Source organism: Alligator sinensis, unplaced genomic scaffold, assembly GCF_000455745.1.
Source record: "Alligator sinensis unplaced genomic scaffold, ASM45574v1 scaffold321_1, whole genome shotgun sequence".
Taxonomy (NCBI): Eukaryota; Metazoa; Chordata; order Crocodylia; family Alligatoridae; genus Alligator; species Alligator sinensis.
In genome coordinates, this window is record NW_005841969.1 from 2,207,389 (window position 1) to 2,231,359 (window position 23,971).

At 38.3% G+C, this 23,971-nt stretch overlaps 1 protein-coding gene across 13 annotated transcripts in view; it reads right to left on the bottom strand.

The window, feature by feature from the left end:
• Positions 1-23,971, bottom strand: part of ATF2 (activating transcription factor 2) — an 82,334-nt gene that overhangs the window by 13,473 nt on the left and 44,890 nt on the right. For all 13 annotated transcript variants that reach the window (XM_006020806.3, XM_006020805.3, XM_025200496.1 and 10 more), the window contains 3 exons: positions 15,726-15,875; positions 9,553-9,759; positions 112-217 (listed from right to left, as the gene is read on the bottom strand). In XM_006020806.3, the coding sequence (XP_006020868.1) occupies positions 112-217; positions 9,553-9,759; positions 15,726-15,875 (463 nt within the window). The remainder of the gene's footprint in view (positions 1-111; positions 218-9,552; positions 9,760-15,725; positions 15,876-23,971) is intronic.

Sequence of the window (23,971 nt, forward strand, 5' to 3'; positions counted from 1 at the left end):
ATTTAATAGTAATATTAGAACCGCGCTTCTCATTTTTAATGTTCGCTCAGTTCACTTTGGCAGTATTTCATTGATGTTGCCTGAGGCTATAGGTAATGGAACATTACTCACTATGATAGCCAGATTTCTTCTGCATGGCGGTTACAGGGCAATCTTTATGAGCCAGAAGAAGCTGTTTCAGCTGTGCCACTTCATTTCTCAGCAGGGTGACTTCATTCTAAAGGAGAAGAAAGTTATGCACTTTACCAGGATCAAACTACATTTCAGCAGTAAGCATTAGCAGTCTCAAGTTTTACAAGATCTTCAGTTGTTCATTTGGGGGTAAATAAAATACTATACATACATCCATTAATGTAGACTGCAAAAATCATTATTTCTGACTTGAATATTTACTGAAACGTTGGCTAAACAGTCATTTCTAGATTATTTTAAAGGAAATGCCATTTCTTTTATTGTATCATAATTTGCAGTTTGTAAACTGCTAGTTTTACATATAATCCCATTCACGTGATTAGGGTTATTATACAACTTTTCTGCAGAACTGCTTGGTTGGCTTGTAACCAAAACAAGTCTACTGTTAATTAGATGCTACAATGAGCAAAATAGCAAGTCAGAGAATATGGAATGATTTTTTGATGAGTACATATTTATATTTAAACTCTATAAAAAGGAAGTCTCACTGTATAATGTACAAAAGGGCAATAGCCATCTCACAATCTATCATTTTTATTTAGTGTTAGGATTATGTTGCAGTTGTGATGGTCTATGGCAAATGACAAAGAGTACAGTGGTACTTGAAAGCTCATCTAAGGCCCTCTCAACCTGGTTCAAAAAAAAGATATCATTCACAAAAATCCTTGCTTTGATCATTTTTTTTGATAGCTATGAATAAACCCAGCGTAAGATACAAAAAACAGAATCACTGCAGCTAATATGAATTAGAGGCAGTGTAGTTTAAAGCAGTGGTTCTCAAACTTTTTTGTACCAGGACCCATTTGTAGACAGCGATGGCCAGTCCCGACTCAGTGCCCCTCACTCCCAACCCGCTGCCGCCCAACCCCAGGTCCCAGCCCCCCCTTCACCCCATGTGTGGGGCCCCAAGCAGCCCCCTGCATGCTGCATGCTGGAACTGTGACACTCTGCAAGAGTAAAGCCATGATTTCCCATGTGTTTCTCCTTTAAAGGAGAATCCATTTTTTTCAAGTTTGTTGATCCATTTATAAAGTTTGTTCACAACCCTTTCCATATTCTTGTGACCCATTTTTGGGTTGTGACCCACAGTTTGAGAAATGCTTGTTTAGAGGATAGAGCACTGGATGGCCTTTGGGGACCTGAATGCTATTGCCAGTTCAGCTACTAGACTGCTGGGTGATTTTATAAAGGCCACTTCACTCCTCTATTCCTTAGATTCCCCATCTGCAAAATGAAGGCTAATGACACTTTACTCTTTTGAAAAGTGCTGAGATACATACTGACAAAAGGTAGTCTATAAAAATGGAATATCACTATATTGTATAGTAATCAAAACTAAGAATGGTGTGACATTTTACATGTAACTATTATTATCTAAATGACTACAAAAATATTGTATATCTAGAAACCACTAAAGTATCTATCAGTTTTTGTGATTCCCACACTTGATTAAAATTTGTCAATATAAATTTTGGCAGGTTAGTTTTTATACTCAATGCATGTCATTCAGGAACACATTTAAATAACCTTGTTAAGCAAAAAGTAATCTTGTCTAATCACGGAATCTTTTAAATTATTGACACTGTAGCACAGTATGATTTAGGTAAGTAGTGACTATAGTGTCACAGGAGTGAATTAAAAGAAAAAAAATAAAAACAAATGAGACCTAAAAGATGTCCTCAAAGATTTAACTTACATAAAAACAGCAAAACAAGAACTTCAAATGATCAGTCTGGGAGTTGAAAATGAAATGCTATACTTCAGAGAAGAACAGAGAAGAATCAGAACTAAAAAAAGAAAATTGTTTTGATGGCTTGGTTGACCTTGTACATAACAAATGCAATATTACAAAATCAACATTATAACTAAAAATCTGATTCTATACCAAGCGTCTTCCCTGCCTAGGATCTCAAGATTCCCATGCTCTTGGTTGCCTGTGAGCCAACCAAAGTAGCTGTTAAGGAACCTGGTGCACAGAACCCTGGGCTGCCAAGCAGATAAACTGCAGGAAACCGCCCTAGGTAATTTTGAAGTTTTTGACAGATTTAACAGAGTTTTTAATAGTAAATTGTTTATTTCTTCCTGAACTGGAATAAAAATATTGGTATAGTTTTGAGAATAGTGCGAGTTACTTTGCAGTTGCTGCAGCCGAAACAAGGAGTTCAAGAACATAAACCATTATTTCTTAATGGTTTGGTTCCTGGTTTAGCAGAAATATATTTTAATTCCAGAGGATATTCTCAACAGGCCACAGCAGTTTAGATGTAAGTTGAATTTGCAGCTTGGATTCTTTGATTTCATCCATAGCTTCTTCCTCTCTGTCATTTTCAATTTTAGGAAAATTAATTGAGAAAGTTCCATAATCTAATGAGATGCATAAGACAAGGTGGTCAATTACCAGCACAATTACCCATGGACCGTATATAAAAATAATGGCTGATAAAAACAGATCAATCCCATATAGTTATATTTTAAAGATTTTTCATTCTTTTCTAACAAAACATAAAAAGTAATTGAAATCTGATACATTTCATCAGATTTGACAATGACAACTGAAACATCACTTTCTTCTACTAAGCATAACCTCCCCCCCCCCAAACACCTGTTGAAGTCCAATCACTGTTGATTATTTAACTAGAAGTAGTATTATGTTCAAGAGAGGTGATGTGCAGATGCCACCAGCTACAAATGGCAAGATGTAAACTACGTATATTGTATACAGCATAGATGTCAAACATACGGCTCATGGGCTGGATCTGGCCCGTGGAGCTGTATGATCCAGCCCCTTAGTCTCTGGACTAACCCCATGTGCCTTATGGGGTGCATGCCAACACCAGCCCTGCATGCTGCATGTAGTACACAGGCCGGACCCAGTGCTGCATGCATCAAAGTGGGTTGGTTAAGGGTGTGTGCTGCATGGCCTGTTCGTGCCTCACAGGCCCTGCACGCTGGCTCTGTGGCTGGTCTGGATTGGACTATGCCAAACCAGAGTGCAAGGCCTATCAAGTGCGGCGCTGCACACACCAGGTGCTGTGGGCTGGTTCTCTGTGCCATGCGTGGCTGGACCAGCCTGTGCACTGAGTGCAGCGTGGACTGGCACTGGGGATTGCTCTGTACATGGTGTGTGGGCTGGATCTGGCACTACACGCAACTCAGGGGGTCAGTTTGGGTCACAGGTTGCATGTTGCACCCTGCCATACCGACCCCGCACACTGGATCTAGTGCACATGGGTTGCCTGGGGCCTGATGCAAACTGGCCCAGGAGCCAGTGCACAGGGCCAGTCTGGCAGAGTGTTGCATGAAGTGCATACCTCAGACTGACCCGTATACAGCACTGAGTTCAGTCCACATATCACATGCAGTGCAAGCTGCTGTGTGGGGCTGGCACATGCTGCATGTGGCCTGGACCCAGCACTGGGGCACAGCAGGTTAATCCCAATCCACCCCACAGATGAGCCCAGTAATCCTTGGCTGGATCAGTTTGACACACCTGGTATACATCATGGAGACTAATGACACAGGAGAAATATCCATTATCTGGATATTAATTCTAGAAACCAACCTTTACAGGTCCCACCAGACTGATACTCTCTTGCTATGTACGTGAAACTGTTGAGGCTCCCCTTCTAATATGTTAATAAGTAGTCTCCTTTTAGAAAATCGAAGGATTACTGTAAGTGGGACAAACACCATTTAGATCTCTGTGATCTCTGAGGTTAGTGCAAGCAATTTGTCACAACACTAATAGGCTTATAAATACTTTACAACATCAAATATTTGGTTAGAGACAAGTAGGAAATAAATACATCTTGTGCACTGCCTAATAATGAGGAAACAAATTTTCTAGTCAGAGATTTAAAAATACATTACCAAAGCAGAATTAAGGATAAAAACATAAATCTGTATTTCTCAAAGCTGCTTCCAGCATACCCCTAACCCCCTTGCTTGAAGAGGCTCATTCTTCTACCAACCCCTCATTGCAATGTACTGGATTCAGTGTGTGATTTTTTTCCCCATATAGCTTACCTAGTTTTGGCTGGATACAAACTATGGGTATGAGTTGGAGAGAAACTAAGGAATGGATCAGAACCTTCTTGTTTAATGTTAGGGTAGTGGGTCAGACAATGTAGGTCTGCTATAGCCATCCTAAAAAGGAAGTCGTTCAGAAGAGAATACAATATAGGGAACCATGAAGAAAACACCCTACACAAAGATAAGTGGGTAAGAAAGTGCAGCAAGCTTCTCGGTACAGGAAAGGACTTTTACCAAACTTACAGTCTTTCTGTGGTTTAGCTTTCTCAATCAGCTTATGCTGCTGTCAGACAAATGGTTAACTACTGATTGTTGATAACTGAGTGTCATTGGAAGCAACAATTTTTGCCTTTTCCTGCAAAAGAGGCCATGATTCCTCTACAAAAGTGACCCTCATGGATTAAATTACACTGTTCGCAAAGACCTTCATCCTCTCTCCCAACACACATTTTTAAGGCTGCTAAAACATGTGGGGCCAAACAAGGCCTCTAAATACCTAACAATAGCATACTGTAGTGTACTCTGGTATATCACTACTTGTTAGCAGGGAAAGGACCTGAAAAGAAATACTCAGCAGTCACTGCAGCAATTCTATATACTGCTCAAACAGGTGATGTGAAACACAGAATATATCTTACAGACACAGAGATACAGCTTTATGCAGTACTTCTGTAAAGAAAAGTCAATTCCTAAAGTTTATTTAAGAAATTTGAGATCCTAAACCAACCATAGTGCAGAAAAGCAAAAATGAAAATTTTATTTTTTATTTCACATGAAATACTGTAGGTATGAAACAGCTAACGCAGAAAAGCTTGCAGTAAAGGACACTTTCCCCATCTGACTGAAAATGTTTAATGTTACTGAGATGTTGCAATTTCTATACAAGTTCAAAACAGACCTTTCTTGAATAGGCATTTTGTCTATGGGAAGACAAGTAAGAGTTACAGGGGGAAAATACATATTAAATATGTCAGGGAGAATATCCATTCCTGTTTTTCCAGGTACTGTTATACTGTTCTTACTCTTAAGCCCATGTTTACACAGCAACAACATAGAAAGAAACTAGGACAGTTGCTTATTAAGTTTGTTAAAAATGACTGCTTTTGTAAAACTATTCAACTTTTGGTGCTTATATTCTACCTATCTTTAGAAACAAACTAATGACATCTCACCATAAATTCAGCTAAGTAGGGCATTTAGGTATTAAAACAAAATATGAACTATTAAACCTTAGCATGCAGTCTGTAAAAATATGCTAAGCCAAAGCTCCAAACTTATTAAATATAACGTAAGTAATCATGGGTCATTACTGCCCACTATGCTGATCAGCTGTGTTAGCCTGTCAAGTGAAGAATTATTATGGAAATGCAAGATTGATTAATGTTTTCACATAAAGTACAGTTTAATTATTTCTCTGACATTCAATTTTCTTTACAAGTCATTCTGTTCTTCACAGTTAACTGTTTTGCGTTTGGCAGACTGTAAGAAATTTCTTTCCCTTGAATTCACCATTACTGTATTAACTCTTGAGAATCTGGAAGCTACAAGCTTTATTAAGGAGAAAAACAATAAAGAAAAAACAACGTCTATGGCCCTCAGTTGAATATAAAAATGAGAAAATAAGTCACATGAGTGACTTTACACTCATTAACAGTCTAACTAAACTGAAAGGTACTACTAGCACAAGTTAAATTACTCATATACTTTTGGAAAAAATAACATTCCATTTCACTGGTGACCTGGTTGGATTCTGCATCATCTTACTTTTACTTCAAGAAACTGCATTTTGAAAATACAGAGGTAGGGAATTAAAGAATCTTTGAGTCTCCTTTTACAAAAAGATTGTGGAGTCTTGCAAATGCCAACAATTCTTCCTTCAAAATAGCTTCCACCCTAATTTTTAGCAGCTACAAGTATTCATGCTGAGGCTGGTAAGTAGAAATGTTTACTATTCGATAAGGACAAAAATAATCTTATTATGGCAGCATAATTTTTTATTCAGGTATCCTGAAAACTGTTCTAATTTTATGGTCTGTCTATAATATGGGATCTTGAATAAAGATTCTGAGTATAGCAAAAACAAGAGTCCTTCTACTGTTAATAAAAGAGAATACCAGGATCTCTTCAAGTACAAGATACTAATGCTAATATTGAGAACTGGCTGGAATGAATATTAAGTATAACATTTAATGAAGTTTTATTCTACTAATAATATATGATTCAGAGAGAAATCTTATAATTTGTTCATGACAATATCATTGACTCTGTTTTCAGATACAGGAGAATGGCAGTGAAAGGGATATTTCTGGATTTAATCAATTCATGCATATCTTGAAAACAGCTTTTAAAAACTGAAATTGGGCCAGTACCAATGCTATATATTTTAAATTTCAGTACACTTCAAAGAAGTTTGATCTGATATCAGTTGTTATATGTACTAATTAGGGATGTGAAAGATTAAACGATTAATCATTTAACCAATAACAACAATGATAATGAGTTATCTTACCAGTTTGGGATGGGCACAGTCTGGCAGGGAAGAGGGGAGTGGAAGCCACAGGGCAGTACCAGAAGACAGGGCAGGAAGGAGAGAGGGAGGAAGGAATGAGGAGAAGGGCAGAGGGAGGGGCAAGGGGGTCTAGTACCCATAGCCAAAGATGAATGCAGTAAGCAGCCTAATGACTCATCAATTAAGCAATTCACTGCTTTTTCACAGGTTCTCCCTCCCTCCCAGCACTGGGCTTCATGTGGAATATGTTGTTTGGCTGTGCTTGCCTCCTCTCCCCCTTCCCCAGTCAAAGGGCTCTGGGAGCCCGGAGCAGCTCCTAGCAGCAGCTGTGTCCAAGCTGCTGTTATCAGTTAATCGTTTAATAGATAAAATTAGAGGAGATTAAACAAGTATTTTTAATAAATATTTACATCCCTAATTACAACATTAATCAATGAAATCATGATTAGAACCTATAGACAGCAATGAAAAAGTCTGTCAAGTTAAAAAAATATACTGTATTTTCTCTCATATGACATGCTCTGGAATATACTACTTTACTAAACCTTGTTTTTTGAAAGGTAGAATGAAATAAAAAGTTTTTTCCCAGACCTATGGCTGCATAAAGCAGGGACCACCTTAATGCAAAATTATAGTTGCTGTTCTGTATCTACATCAACCACATAAAAGAAGAAGAAAGCAGGGACAGAAGCTAATCTTCCCTGACTCACCCTCCTATTCCTATTCAACTAAAGCTCAAAATCTACCTGCTGCTTAAGATTGGTCTCCATGGGTGGATCTATGATTTTGAAAAGAGCTAAAGAGTCTCCAAAGCTGTGAGATAGGAGGATACAAACCAGGAGCAGCTACCAGACAGCAAAATTGCCCTACAAAAAGTTAACTTGATTAGTAGAACACCAAGACAACTAAAAAGGAGAGATGATCATTAACACCTGAGTGAAGAACAATAACCCATTACATCAGCTCATTCTCTCAGCTCCCTGAGAAGTAATGCAATAACTGTTGCACTGTGGGACAGGAATCAAAGCAGGGTGTTTCTAGTTACCCTGGTCAAACCATCAGCTCCCTCGCTTAATACAAGCACCCTAATTTTGAGGGAAAAGGTACATGCTGTATGTGAGAAAATACAGTATTTCTATTTATAAGCTTGCTGTTATCTATCTTTATAGAATTTATGTGAAGTGCTATATATTTTCCAGGCATCACTGTATTATAGGATACTGAAGTTCAAGACTGTTACTGTATTAAGGAAACATTTATAGAGTGGTGATTGATTGGGGGAGACACCAATACAATTATATTCAAATATACTGTTTGGATTGAGATATAATGAATGTTTCTTGAAGCTGGATGACAACTTTGCATCCTTTGCTCAAGTATAAATTTCCTGTGTGCAACAGGCTTAAATCTTAGGAGACACCAAGAAACCTTGAAGATGAGAAGGTATGGTTAGTTTAATACACTGTAACCTTGGACTTGAGACTTGCACTTGAGCCTTGGACTCTAACCAAACCTTCTCCCCATGGGTGCCAGACCCCACACCCTCCTTCACAGCTGGTTAAGGGCTACCCCAGCCCCCTTCTTCCCAACCCAACAGGGCTGGACCACTCTCCCTTCCCTCCACCTGGCCAGGTTGGGACTGGGTCATGCCTTCCTCCTCCTGTGGTCAGGCCATACTCCATTCCCCCTTGCAGGGCTGGGCCATGCATGCCCCCTCTTCCCTACCTGGTCAGGTTAGGAACTGGGCAATGCTGCCTTCCCTACAGGGCTGGATTGGGGTGAAGTCATGCCCCCTCCCCCCATATGACCAGACTGGGGCTGAGCCAAGGCCCCTTCCCCTGCACAGCTGGAGAGAGGCTGGGTTGTCCCTCCTTCTTAACCCCCTTCCACACATCCAGATGGGGCCCTTTGTGCATGCTCTAGGTGGCAGATTGAATCTACCAGAAGGATTTGGCCCACAGAGGGACCGGGCACTGCCCATCTGGCCTGCTGGATGAGACGGTTAAGCACCACTGCTTTAAACTGCACCCCCTCCCCCCACCTCTCTCCCCATACCAAAACAAAAACTGCAAAAGTTATTCGGCTTGATTTCAACAGAATTATTTCCTGATTTTTCTACTGGGTTAGTGAAAAAGATACTCAACTCTGCTCTTTAGGCCAAATAATTAATTTTTGAAAATGTTTTGCCTGTTATTTGTCCTTTCTTCCTCTTCTATCTTACAGCATTTCTTGATAATCTCAGCAGAAGCAAAAAGACTGATGGGGAACTGCTCATGGGGCTATCCTTTCATACCACATGGTCCATAGGAATACTACTGAAGCACCCTGATAGGGCAGTGTGGCAAAATCTACACTGGCACTAAGTATGCTGCGCTTTCTCTGTAGATAAATAGAGGCCTTCAGTTTCTACTGATGTCAATTTGGCACCTTTCACGATCATTACCTTCACTTTAAAGGAAAAAAGTGCAGTTAAAAATGAAAGGAAATTAAAACAGATCTTAATGAAAGCAAGATATTTCTAAGTTCAAGGTAAAACTTCACCCATGACACTTCAGAGTCCAACGTGTCTTGCTCTCAGTTTATGTCATAACCTGAACACCATTTAAAATGGAACAGAGGCCAAGTGGGCGAGATCCCAAATCCTAGAAGTTATGTTCCCTTACATTCTTAATATACCTAAACTATAAACACTTTTAATGTTAAATTCCTAACTTATCTATTCAACTGTATTTTAGAAAACTATTCATATTTTAAACCCCTTACAGAATGTGTGCTCCATGATTCCAGATTATTAAACAAAAATACGGAAAAGAAAGTACCTGTAACTGGCCATTCAGGGAGCTTAAGTCTTCTGCTTTTTTCTCTAGTGACTGCACCCAGACTTTTCTTTTTTGCCGACATCTTGAAGCAGCAGCACGGTTTCGTTCTAAAAACTTTCTTCTTTTCTCATCAGGATCTTCATTTGCTGCTCTTCTTCGACGGCCACCCGTATTTTGGGTTTGTGGTGTGGGCTGAGCTGGGGATGCCTGAAGATAGTGGAAAAAAAAAAACCCACCGTGTCCAGTGTAACAAAACCAGCAACTCTAATCTAAGAGTTTATTATATATATGCATACACACAGACACATACATAGACAGAAGAGTGGTCATAATTACTCTGGTCAAACATTCAAATATTTCAGGTCTTTCCACTAAAGAAAATTAATTACATCAATTAAATGTACATCCATGGTTTATTAGTTTTCAGTATGGTTTTGCTCAATATTTGCTGCATTTAAAGTTCTGCCAATACTTTAACCATGATTAAAGCGCTCCAAAATATCACTACATTTTGGTATTTGACACACACTGTTTACTCACATACCACTCCCCCCAAATAATTCACACACCTTGCCTAGGGAGGTAAGAATGAAGAAATATTTTCCCACCCTCCAGAATCTTAACTACTACAGCATGGGCTCAACATGGCTGAATACGTGGCAGCACCCACACTCAGCATCACTCCAATACTGGCTGTAGCTTCACAACTACAGTTCTATTGCTCAGCAGACATAACAGGACTAAAACTACCATGTTTCATGATGTAAAAGTCAAAGTTTGAAGCCAAAATACATACCCCTAAATGTCCACCTCAATTTATACACTGCATCAATACTTTGAAATAAAAAAATATTGTGTTTCAAATTTTGTTTGCCTTTGAAACAGCATGGTCACACTAATTACATGAAACTTCTGATATAAACTGAAACTTCCAATGTCAAGGATCCATATGAGGATCAATTAATCATCTGGATGGCTGGATGGAACTGTTTAGGGATGACACTTCTGATGATGAAAATGACTGATGGATTTTAAATTGTACTTGGGAAATTGTTCATTGCACGTAACCTCTCACTTGTGGTAGCTGGCACAACCATCATCAGAAACAATCACAGGGGCAATTGTTCATTCTAAATTCTTCCCGTTACAAGAGAATACTTACTGTACATGAAATTTTTTACAAATGGATCATTATAAAATGTGGGTCAACCTATACACTGGATCTACAAAAATCCTAACTTTTTTGATCAGAAATATGGGCTTGACTTGTATACTATGATATACGGTAACTGTGGTCCTAAAGGGTGCACTCTGCCCCTCCCTCTTGCACTGGGAAAGAAACACAGCCCATGGAAGTCATTACATGCTTCAGTCCCAGTCTAGAAAATCAGTTTCTTTGCTCAACACATGCCCCCCAATTTTGGAGGGGTCTTTTCTGGGGAAAAGGTGTGTGTGGTATGTAAGTATATAGGATGAGTAAGCCTGGAAGCAAAGGTGTTTTAAAAATTGTCTTAACCATCCTGTTGCCAATATCAGACTCATCAATTATATATAGGTATTATTCAAAATTACTTTTAAAACTGAAATTTGAGAGACAATAACTCCATATAGTTTCTTTTTATCACCTCAAAAGCTTTTAACTGTTTGGATGCTGATAGCATAGTTTATGCCCAATTAATGATTTACTATATATGCCCAGATGTTTGTCAAATGATCTCAACTAAGCACTGATATTTATTAAATCAAGGAACTATGCCAATCCAAAGAGAGGATCAAATAGTTAGAAATTAAAATCTTCTTTTACATCATATGCCCCACTCCCCTCATGGGCAATATATAGTCCCCTAACAGAGGGACAGTTGCATTACAGTGACAATACCTTGGATTAAAGTCTTGTCATCTGATAATAAAAATAAAAATGCTCCTTTAACCAATTCTTCTCATAATGGGATGTGGACGCTCAGTCTTCCCATTCAATAACATTTTTATTTTTATTAATTTGAAAATCAAGTCAAAGTCCAACAGCTCTGGGTATGACTTCTAGACTGACAAAAAGGGACTTGGAGAAGTTAAACTGAGAGTTAAGAATTTATCATTTGCAAATACTTCTCTAAGATAACTTCAAAATAAGTTTCTGTGCATCTTACAAAGGTACTAAATGTGGATTTAGCACTCTGTAAATCTTGGCCAAGATTCCTAAGTTTTAAATACCATCATATGTATTTTTTGGTACCTCACAAAAATAAGAAAATGGGGTTCTACTATTCAAAGATCTCCTCAGATAAGCAATGTGAACATTTTGTTATACAGAACATATGAAAATATTTTCTTCCAGACAATTTCACCAGGCCTGACAGAACACAGGGACATCACATTTTCAACTTGTACAGAAAAGAGAAACTGCCTCTTCAAATGAATTCAGGCACACTTGGCCAATTTAAAAAAAAAGTTCTATTTTTACACCAAACAATTATAAGCATAAATTATACCGTTTGAATCTTACTACTTGATTTCACTAGCAAATCAAGGTCTAAACGCTATCATTTGCAACTGCAATTAACTGAACTCACTGTTGATTGAAGACACAGAGATGGAAGGGAAGTTACATTTTGCATTTTACATTCTGACTTGTATTTATTCTCTTGTTCCAAAAAAGAACAGGTAAGGATATCCTGCATGAAAGAACGTGAAGTTTCCTCCATTTCCTGGCCAAGCAAATGGCCATTATAAAGCTAAGTACTCCTCATGGGCTTTAAAAACTGTAAGAATTTTCAAAGCTAAGATGCCACACAACGAAGCTAAGCTCAAATATTTAGGACAATTTGTCAGCTGCCTTAAAAAAAAGCCTCCAAGAACACTGCAGGGGAAGACTGTTATTCTTAGGCCCTTTCTATATGTACAGGTAAATACACAATGGGATCGAATGTGTGATTCACACAATAGTTTCTCCTGCCATACCACACATGCGTGGCAGGAGGCGCAGTTGAGAGATTACGCATTAAAATCCATCACAATTTATTGCCAGTGCAGGGGGAGCCTGATCCTAGACTACTCCTGCACTGATAAGAAGCAGGTTCCATGGCTAGGAGCCCCATGCACCCCAGTTCACAGGCTCCTGACTACACAGGTGGCCATGTAGATCTGAGGCTGGAGGATCCCTGCTGCAGTGATCCCCCTGCCCCAGAGGTGTGGGGACATCCTTGGGCTGGAGGATCACCACAGGGGTGATCCCCCTGTCCTGGGGTGTGTAGGAAGCACTCAGGGCTGGAGAACTGTGGCACAAGCAATCCCCATCCCACGGGTGCGAGGAAATCGCTGGGGCCAAAGAACTGCAGGGGGAGATGGGGGTGGAAATCAGCCCTGCAGTGACCCCTGGCCCCAGCTGTTTCCTGCAACCCAGAGACCTAGGGATTGCAACTACCGCAGTCCTCAGGGTCCAGGGGTTTCATACTGCCACAACCTGTATGGTTCAGAGGTGCATGAAACCCCTGGACCCTGGGGATTAGGGCTGCTGCGATCCCTAGTGCTCAGGGGTTTTCACTGGGCATGGTGCACCCCTGCAGCTGGAATCCCCATCAGCTGACAGGGCTCCCAGTCGCAGGGGAGACACTAATACACATGCAAACTAAAGCTCAATAGCAACCAGCAATAAAGTACTAGAGGCGCACTGATACATTAGTCCAATATCAGATTGGCATCGATATAAAGAAAATTGATTGTATTGGAAATTGGCCTGACGTGGCCAATAATTTGGCTGATAAATGTTCGTGCATGTGCGCAGCCACAGTGCAGCATGTAGGCAGTCAGGAGCAGAGCCTGGCAGCTTGTAAGTCTGGTGTGGTGGAAGAGGAGGGGGGAGGGAAGGGGCGTGGGGGGACATATCAAGGCCCCCATGGTGAGAGAGGAGTGGAGCTGGGGCAAGTGCTGGTCAGCCAGGGTGCAGGACAGAACTGCAGCTTGTCCAGGCGCTGCTCACCTGGGAGCCGCTGGTCTGGCCCTTGCCTGCCTGTCTGGTGGCTCCTGCCGCTGCTCCTGCCGCTTGTCTGGGAGGGCATGGTGGGGAGGGAGGGGGAGGCGTGTGCCTCCGGATCTGCGTGGGAGGGGCAGGTTGGCTGCAGCAGCAGGCTGGGGCTGTGCGGGGCTCTTCCTAGCACACCCCGCCTCACTGTGTGCAGATCCGGGGACGTGTGGCCCCCCCCCCTCCCAAATGCCCTCCTGGATGAGCAGCGGGAGCCGCCAGATGAGCACCAGACCAACAGCTCCTGGACGAGCAGCGCACAGGGGCAGGAGCTACCACCCCCCAGTGCCCCAGGACAAACTGCGGCCCCGTCCCGTGCTTGCCCCAGCCCCACTCCTTTCTCACCGCAGAGGCCTTCATCTGCACCCCCACGCTCCTCCACTCTCCCCTCCCCCTCCACCACACCAGACTTACCAGCTGCACACAGCTCTCCAAGCTGCTAGGCTGGTATCATAAATTGAATCAGTATTGGCTGATATGCCTTCTTAAAAATGAGCTATCGGTATTGGCCCCAAAAATCTTTATCAGTGCACTCCTAGTAAGTACACATTTTCGAGGTCCAACTTTATAGCTTGTTGGAGGTTTTTATTGTGTGATAATTACTATGCACATGTAGCTGGTCTCCAGGTAACTGCACAATTAACCAGCTAATTGCACAATACCCTTAACATGTAAAGGGGGCCTTAGTCCCCAACAATTGTTGCGTAAACCCTTCAAAGGAGGTGTTGCTCTGAGCTTTACTCTGAGTATCCTCAAGAAAACTACTACGTGATGTCACTGTTCAAAGGATATAAAACGTGAAGGCTTCAGTCTGGTACTACAGAGCCAAAGTTTTATTTTCAGGCCACAACAGAGTCATTCTAGACCTGTCTTCTTTGAAGTTCTAACTCTGTAAGCTAGAGTTTGTAAACTCCTGAGTAATATTTTAGGAAAGTTGTTTCACACTAGGTTTTCCATTAACAGAAATCCACACCTGGAGAAACAAACAGGAGGGATATACAAATAATGTAATTTTAAGGACAGTGGGGCTACAGGAAGAAAGAATTCCTACATAGCCACAGGAGTGAACTGCTCACAAGCACAGTCTCCAATTTATTATTTTTTTTAGTATACCCTGACTCACAAAGAAGGTCATCATCTGAAATATACACAAGTAAAAAGAAAAAAAAGATACATCCTGCAGGTTGCTTCCTGCACCCTGAGGAAGGTGGAGCATGGATGTTTGTATGGTCTTAAGTTACCCAGACTGATTTTTCTACAAAAGGATTTTCCAGACTAGAAAAGCAAGTCAATAGTTCAATCACTAAGGGTGCCAAATCACTCCCAATTTCTTGTTTCCCTTTCCTACTTTGCCTCAATTATCCATTTGTAATCTATTCCCATCCAACATCCAGAAAACAAAAAATAGCACCCACAAGCTCACAACCTTTGTTGCACCCAGGGGATCCAGTTCACAATTATGCAGTTAAGGGTCTTAGTCTTATGAAAGTAAAAAATAAAGCAAATTTAGGCAGGAACCCAATATGCTTGAAAAAATTTTGAACAGTGTTTGTTATCTGAAATATTTGTCTAATGTAATACCAATATAAATTAAGAATTTTCTGATATTTTCCAGAAGTATATTCACTTGCTGTACAATTTTTACCATATACCACAGATTCCACATCACTGTGTCACAGAAATGAGAAGGAACTGGTTTAGAATTTAGGTTCAGTTCATTATAGTACAGATGACACCATCTTTCCTCAGTATGTTTGTAACATATACTATGATTTTTGACTATGTCTAGCATTAGGAGCACTTTACTGGTAAAGGAATCCTGCTACAGCATACTGGCAAAATACTTCCAGTACAGATAAAGCTACACTGACAAACCTAGACTTTGTATCCATATAGTAAGCCCTCCTGTCTTGATCTATGCCAGTGAAAAGTAATTAGATGTCTAATTATATTGATGCTATGGGTTTCTACTAGCACAGCTGCACTGCTTAGGGCCAATAGCTAGTCACACCTCTGGCTGACACACCTATGCTAGCAAAAAAACTGTATAATATAAATGCTGAGTGTATGGTAAACAGAAAATATGGAAAGGGGATTACAGGGTTTGTATAACAGTAAATGGAGTCAGAAGTACACCTTGACTTTGCTGTCATACCGGTGTTTCAGTGGTTGATGTAGCAGGCTGTTGTAATGACTGTGGTCGGGCTTCCTCTGACTGAGTCCTAATCAATCCACTAGCATGTCCCTTGGCAGTATCTCCATTTGTTACCTGAGGATGCTGCTGGGTCAAAGCAGCTTTCAGTCTCTGAAAGGAAAGAAAATATTTGTGCACATTTTTCATACTGGAACAGACTATGTGATGTTAAGTTCAATTAAATAATAGTTATTAATTATTTACATTATGGTCATACTAGCAGCTCGCTTGAAAATATGAGTTCACATGCTAAGATAATAAACAAACACATAACTTAGAAAACAAAAAACCTTTTCCTGAAGTATTAACAATCTAACTGGCCCACCACCTCATTCCATATGCAAAGCATAGCTTGGAAGAAACCAGAGATAACTGTGGTGAAAGTGAACAAACAGTGGTTTGGGTCAGCATCACTGGTGGAGTGGAGTACACAGGGTGCAGAATGATAAAAGGGCAACAATAAAATCAAAAAGAATGTTTCTTTCAGATGAAATTAGGGGAATAAAAACAATGCTGGTGGGTTTACATTTGGTTTTTAAGTAGATTCTTTGCTCCAAGATTATCTTCAGTATGCATAAAAGAATTACAATTTAAACAGATGTGAGAATATTCATATAGTAGCGGAAAAGGTAAAGATACTATGCAAGTTCTTAATATAATACAATGTAATATCACGGTTTGCAAAAGGTTTTACATTAGTTGTTCATTAAGCATCTACAAAAGAGTAACTTAACATTTTATCTGATAAACCATGTGCTACATTTTACAACTGATCTGACTGTTCTGGCTTATCTGAAAATGATGTTTACTGTCCTTTGAAAAGGAAAGCAATTCTTTCACCATAAATGTTTTACTGTCAATTGGAATTACAGCAGATTTTTAAGCTGGTAACATATTCTCTTTACAAGCTTTTATACTTGCACTACATAGAGAGACTTAACTTATTCTCATGGCCATTCATGGATTTGTGTATGTTTTCAAATCTATTTTCTCTTACAAGAATATTTTATTCAGCGTCCTCACAAGTTAAATGGTATCAACACAGATTTCCAAAGGTTAGTGTTGTACTTAGAAACATCAACTGCTACTAAAAAGTGGATGAGTATATTTTTAGTAATGACTAAGTAATCTATTATTTGACAATTTAAAATATACAAAATTGGGCAGAACCCTCAAATAATCTCTACTATACCTTATAGCTACTTTCCACAAAACAAAAAAACCAATATTTATTACCCTAAATAAATATTATACATATATAACATATATTAAATTACGCTAAACAAATAAATATTTCTGACCGTAAATAAATCCTTTGAGTGCTTCATGGTTTAAAATTTACATTCAGCTTTGCTGTGTAACACAAAAGTATGCAAAAAAGGAAAATTGCAGGCATGTTTTCTCAAGCTGTACAGTAAAGAAGGAATATGCTATTCCCTGCTACTCGCTATTCATCCTCCTCAGTTGTAAGGCGATGACTGCAAAAAGACTTCCCCTCTTGGGAAGCCAAAGGGAATTGTGGGAAGAGATGAAAATTATTGGGGTACCTGCAAATCTTACAAGGGGCTAAACTGAAATAACATAAATATTAATTGTCCTAGATCATCTGGAACCAAAAGGAATATGTTAAGAAAAAAGGAGTAACCAGTGATGATGCTTAGTTGTAACATTGCCAACATTTTGCATATAAGCTCCTAGAGCATCTAACCCGGGGGGGGGGAGAAGCAGGGCATGATGGAATTTTCCAAGTTTATCATACCTAAAGCAATGTTTTTGGACAGTTTCAACCAAGAATGCTCAACTAAGTTTCAGGATTTACCCCAAGAGGATGAAATTAGGTAGGTTTTTTTCTGTGTTAAATGTCTGTCTTCTATCACTTATTTGAAGAACTGTAGAGCCTTCATGTTTGAAGTCTGGAAAGAGGAATAGTACCGATACAAGAGTTTGAAGGCTGGCAAGAGGGACAGTACATATTTGCTATCCCCATGAAAACACAGTCAGGTCTGTCCATGATCAGTTTGTTGCTGGCTTGTTTCTATAAAGTTTCTAAATATTCATTTGAATATTCATCTCATCACAGAATTCCCTAGGTACCAATTGAAATAAGCATGCTTTCAGTCCTTGATAAGCCATCTACTCAGTAGGCACATGACTAGATCTTCCACAGAACAGCCACCCTTTCTTTCTGACCTATAAAAAGATGGTCTGGGTTGACAATTAAGATCTATTAAGATCTAGCATCAACTCTGCTGGTTTTTTTGTGAACTCTGCAGCTCTAATTTTTTTAAAAGCCCTCAAATCCAAGTTCACATCTGTCAAGGCAAAGGAATCTGGTATATAACAAATCACATTAGCTGCCTTTCACAATGAATATAAAATTTATGTTGTGAGTTGTGGTCTCTAACCACTAGGCTTCTCTCCCCTTTAGAGTGACAAATAGAAATTATGATTTGATTCCCACCATTTGTCCACAGTCTTGCAAACAGGCATTCAAGCATTGACAAGCTGTCTGCTACTTCTAGTGACTGGTTCATTTAGAGAACAACAGTCTACACTACCGTTACTAGTTACTATTTTAGGTAAAGGCAATTTGAAAATACATGACAGGCACGTAGGGCACTGTATGGGCATTCTTATTTTTAAAAACTTCATACAAATCTTAACTAAACAATTGATAGAAGTCTGTACTACGTTTATAAAAATCAGAGTTCAAGCTGATAATCCATGAAGGAATCAATTTGTCCACAAGACAGAACTTATTTTTCAAGTTGATTTTTGAAGAAACTAGGAAATCCCTCACAAAAATATTAAATAAATGTTAAGGTTGCCAAGTCAATCATTCTAAAAATTATGGAACCCAGAAATTAAGATTTTCCACACAAATTTAATACAACCCCCTTAAGCATAGATCTATCTGACAACTTTTAATGACATTATCATTATTATTTTTGACCTCTGCTACATTCAGGTCTTAGGATGAACAGTGAAAGGGGAAGGAGGTTACAAAGCACAAATAAGATATTCTCTTGTATTTAGTGCATTACATTAAGACTTAGGTGAGCAGGCATTAGCCTCTGGCTCTACTAAAAATTCAAAGAGTTTCATAATGCAAGTCTAAATTAATGGTACCTGGACAATACTGATTATGATATTCCCTAACTTTTGAGAGGCTGACTATGCAACATTAGCATTCCTTTAACTGTTTTTGTATACAGAAGTAAGTACCAATTAGGCCCTGCCTCCTTTTTATGGTATTAATACTACACATTTTCCTGACAGGAACACAGTGGGTGCTGCTAAAACAGTTATCTTGATAGAGAAAGATTTATGACCAAACCAGCAGCCCTCCCCTAAGCTAAGGAACTCAGCCTGAGTGAACATCAATGCCACAAGAAAACTGGAGGAAATCGTGAGGGAACGAGAAACTCACACAATTTTGTGGGTCTCAGTGTATAACCACTATTTCTGTTGTATTATATAACATTCTACAAATCCTAAAATTATTTATAAAAACTATTCTTTTACTATTATGAAGACAGGTTATATTACACAAAAGATTGCCTGTGCCTTGTTAATACAACCTAGAAAAAAAAAAAGACTCCACTTCTCAAACTTGAAGCCTTAATAATTCCAGTCAAACAGGGGGAGCGTCAAAGGTAAGTGGGCCCTTTTCTCACTCAGCTCACATTAAACGCTGTTGTGTAATGAATACGGAATACAGAAGAATATTTTTCTCTCTCTTTGAAAACAAAGCTACTACTATTTAAATATAGCAACACTTTCAAAACTGACAGGGAGATGTACTGAATAATCAACTAAATCTTCTATTTCCAGAGCTTGATACACATTTTGTAATATGACAAATATGAGATCATTTTCTCTTCACAAATCATTTGAAAAGCCTGATTTTTCTCAAATACATTTGACAATTTTAATCATCATCTGAGAATTTCAACAAATTATTCTTGGATTATGGCTTGCTGATAGATTTGGAAGCTAAACTAGTGATTTCTTAGAAGCATATGTGATGTTTCTATTTTGACTTCAATAAATGTTTCTGAGACACATATTTACCAATTCAAAGTCAGAATCTGTTTTATGCAAATATAAGCACTGAAATATTTTGTTATTCAATTATTTGGCTTATATGGTATTTGAGTGATAGTTAATGGCCTGTGAAACAGAAGAGACCAGACCATCCTATATGATATAGTTGTCTGTTCTAGACTTAACTTCTATGAAATCTTTGACCTTGGCAAAACAAAAAATCTTTTACCTTTGTTCAACACTTGTATTTTTTTTTACCTACAAATTCCTATGATTCTATAGAATTAAATATAAAAATTTCCCTCCTCTTAACACAACGTTGAAATTTCAGTTAAAAATCAAACAGAAAATCCAAAAATTAAGTTTCTGATGTTAACTTGGCCAAAGTAAATACTCTTCTTTTATACTACAATACATTCATTTTAAAAAGTCACATAATATTACTGCCTGTACTGCAAAATGAATACCAACAAGTACAAAGGACTTTCAAATACTGTTTACGACCCACAAGCTCTGTTAATGTAATGAGTGCATAGAATGTATAAAATACATAGAAAGCTAATAGTTACATGTTTTAAAAATACTATTTTGGCATGCAATTGTAAATAAAAGCCATTTGAAAACTAGTTGCACAACTGAAACAAAATGGAGGTTATCACAAAGACAGGAATACAAAATGATTCTGCTTTAAAGAAACACTGCAGAGACTGAGAAAAATGTAAAGGAAACAAATTTACTAGAGGTGAGAGTTATCAAAAATAGCAGAAACAATGGGAAAATTGAATAAAGAAATAGTACTGGATAATTTAGAAAAATGGAGCTAAACAAGGAGAGCCTTGTATTTTACAATACCATTTCAAATGATACCGAGTGATTACTCCAATACTTGGTATGCGATAAACATACTTCTACTAAATAATATGGTAGTCATCCAAAAAATAAGAATTTCAGTTCTTAAAAATCTGATACTTTAACATGTACAAAAGATCTGAACTATTTGAATGTAAGCATTAGAATTATTATTATATCTTAATTGGTAACTCTGCTTAATTACCATCTTCACATTAACTCAGATTAAGTTATTGTTGGTAAATTGAAATTTGATATAAAAATATTAATATATGTCTCTGTATAAAGTTTTATTGTGCATGTGAATCCTTGAAAACAAATCCTTATCAAATCTGTCAAAATTTGGTAGGAGTAGATCACTCCATCAACAGCTCACAGAAACAAGATAATATCCTCTAGAAACAATTTATGAAAAAGTCGGATCCATATTTCATATCTGCCACAAAAGCTCATCAGAGTAATAACCCTCCTTCTCCTGGGTGTTATCCTACCATCTGCTGCTCTATTACTTATCTTTATTTTGCAACTAATTAACAGCATAATCTTCTAAATTCAGCAAGTTAATTATCATTATTGTGGTCTTTGCAGCATCATCAGTCCTCATGAAGTCTTGTCTCTCCACCCCCAGAGAATGTGTGAAAATGAAGTAGGTTGGGAGAGGGTCTGTTTCTTCAGAGTAGGCTCATTAGGTGTTTGCTGATTAGCTCGGCATGCAGAGAGGCAGGTCAGAAGAATTCTGCTGAACACAAGGTCCCATGCCGGGCTCAACCAAGTTAATGTAGGTTTCTGAACATTTGCCAAACTGCCCTCTGTCAGCTCTCAGTAGAAACCTCCTGCAGAAAACCTACTGGCTACCCACTGTGTTCAAGATATTTCTCAGTTTGTCACAAAAGGCTTTATAGGAAAGGTTCTGCAGAGTAAAACTTAAGTTTAACAATATATTTTTAATTTCTTAGAAAACTTGTGTAATTCACTTGAAATGTTTTCTCTAATGTTTTTTGTTTGTATCCTCAAACTGCATGTTAATGAATACTATGCTATATAACCAGAAGTAATCTATTACCTTTTTGTGTGTTAAAGTCATTTCTATAGTAACTTAGCCCTCCTGTATATTAATGTTGAATACTTTTCTTTTTACAGAACTTACTGTAAAGTGCATATTCTAGTAACATCAAAATACATTGTGAATGTGGTTTTAGTGGAGCGTATAGAAAAATTTTAAGAATCTGGTATAACAATGGACATTAAACCATTGTGTATAAATGTACAAATTAACTATGAAACATCTTTCATACTTGATCTGAAGAGCTGATTTTCACATAAGACTCATAGAATTAACACTCTTAAAATACCATCTTGAGTGTAAAAAATGTAATCTTTAAGAAAGATTTTTAGAAGACTAAATATTTTGAGAAACAGGTCTCTAGCAATATTTTTCACCCCATTACAATGGAAGGGAAGACATCCAAACCATACATAAGCACAGAGCCTCATACAAACTAAACCTTTGTGTACAACGACATCCAAATAAAAAAACCTAATTTTTTAAAGTAAAATAAATTTCATATTGCATGAAGAAATTTAAACATGTCTCATTGCCTAATTACATATTGCATGCATCAGTGCTGAAGCATGTATAACATAGTACACTATATATATATATAAAACACACACACACACACACACACACACACACACACACAGAGTTATATTTCACTGGTTTCCTCCTCCCTTGTTTGGAAATCTGCTTATATCAAAACAACTGGTATTTGGAAATTCTCCCACCGAGACATAACTAACCAGATTCTGATTTTCTTTCCCCACCTTATCTTTATTCTCTTTTCCATTTATCTTATTTTCCTTCTCTATATTTTTTCCTGATTTTATTTTCCATTCTTGGTTTCTACTACCAGTCTCCACTTCCTCCAATTTCTGCATGTTTGCGCTTTCTTCTCACCCAATGCACTCAGGCTCACACCACTGCCACCCTACAGGGTGTCGATAGCAATTAACATGGCAAGCAGAGGTAATGCATATTAGACCAGTGGAACAAAGAAACAGAATGAACACGGGGTCCATCAGTGACAGCCCAGCAGTTCTCTTCACATGAAATGCCAACACTAGTCACCCAAAAGGAGTCTGGCACTCCAAATTGGGAATTTAATCAAAATGACAGATAAGCCAAAATTTAAAAAAAATACAATTACTTAAATTATATATTCAAAATGTCAATATGCCATTGTGTTTGCACATTTGTTTTGGCAGATTAACACCCGTACAAAATTTAACTGAACTGGAGGAAACAGTGAAATTAAAATACTTTGGTATGTTAGCACCAGCAGACTCACTGATACATCTTCAAAGACCCCATACGTGCTTTCAAGTCAAATCCAAGGAAGGCTGTAACTATGTAAACATTTACAGATGTGCAATCCTGACACTACAGCAAAGCTCAAACACACGTGTGGCAGTGGAACACAGCCCAACCAATCGAATGACAGGTAAAGCTGAACATTACATTGGATAACTCCAGGCTTGTAACACTTCAAAATGTCACCAGAGAGCAGCTTTAGAAACTCAAGTAAGACTTTAGAAGATGCTCATAATTAGAATTCAAATAATGGGCAGAATGACCCTCTTTAGATTAATACATGAGCGCAGGCTACATTCAGCCTGTGAGAGACATTAGCTAGTCTCTCTCCAAGGATGGTAGGTTTTTGCCTTCTTGGAAAACCAATATGAACAATTAATCCTAACATACGTAAGCAAGTAACACCCAAAACCAACAAGCATCTTTGCTGACTACTTATTTGTAACAAACACATTTTTAAACAAAATCTCTATTTTAGTAAAGCTTGCTTCTGCTAACATACGATACAGATGCAAACAAACTCATGGTTTTTGTGTGTTCAAATTTGACTATATGTAAGTAGTAAGGAAGCAGTAGGTATTTATCAAAATATGCAGTGCAAGCGTGGTATTTAGATAAGGAACTAAAAGGCAAGCATGAAATTAAATATTTACCAATGGCACATAAAAATAATTATATTCCAAATGTAAGTACTTTTAGACTGTAATAAGAAAACCTCTCCTTTATGAAAATCATGAAACACAGACCTCTTTCTCCACCCCACTGAAAGGAGGAAGGGAGGCGTGGTGTAACAACTTTCTGCAAGCGGAACAGAGGCAAACACTGAGGTGAGTTGGGAATCAGAGTAAAGGATGGCCTACCTTCAAAACCATCACTCATAATGAAACATCATTTAAGAAATTATTTAACTAAATGATCTACATAAAGATGAACAGGAATG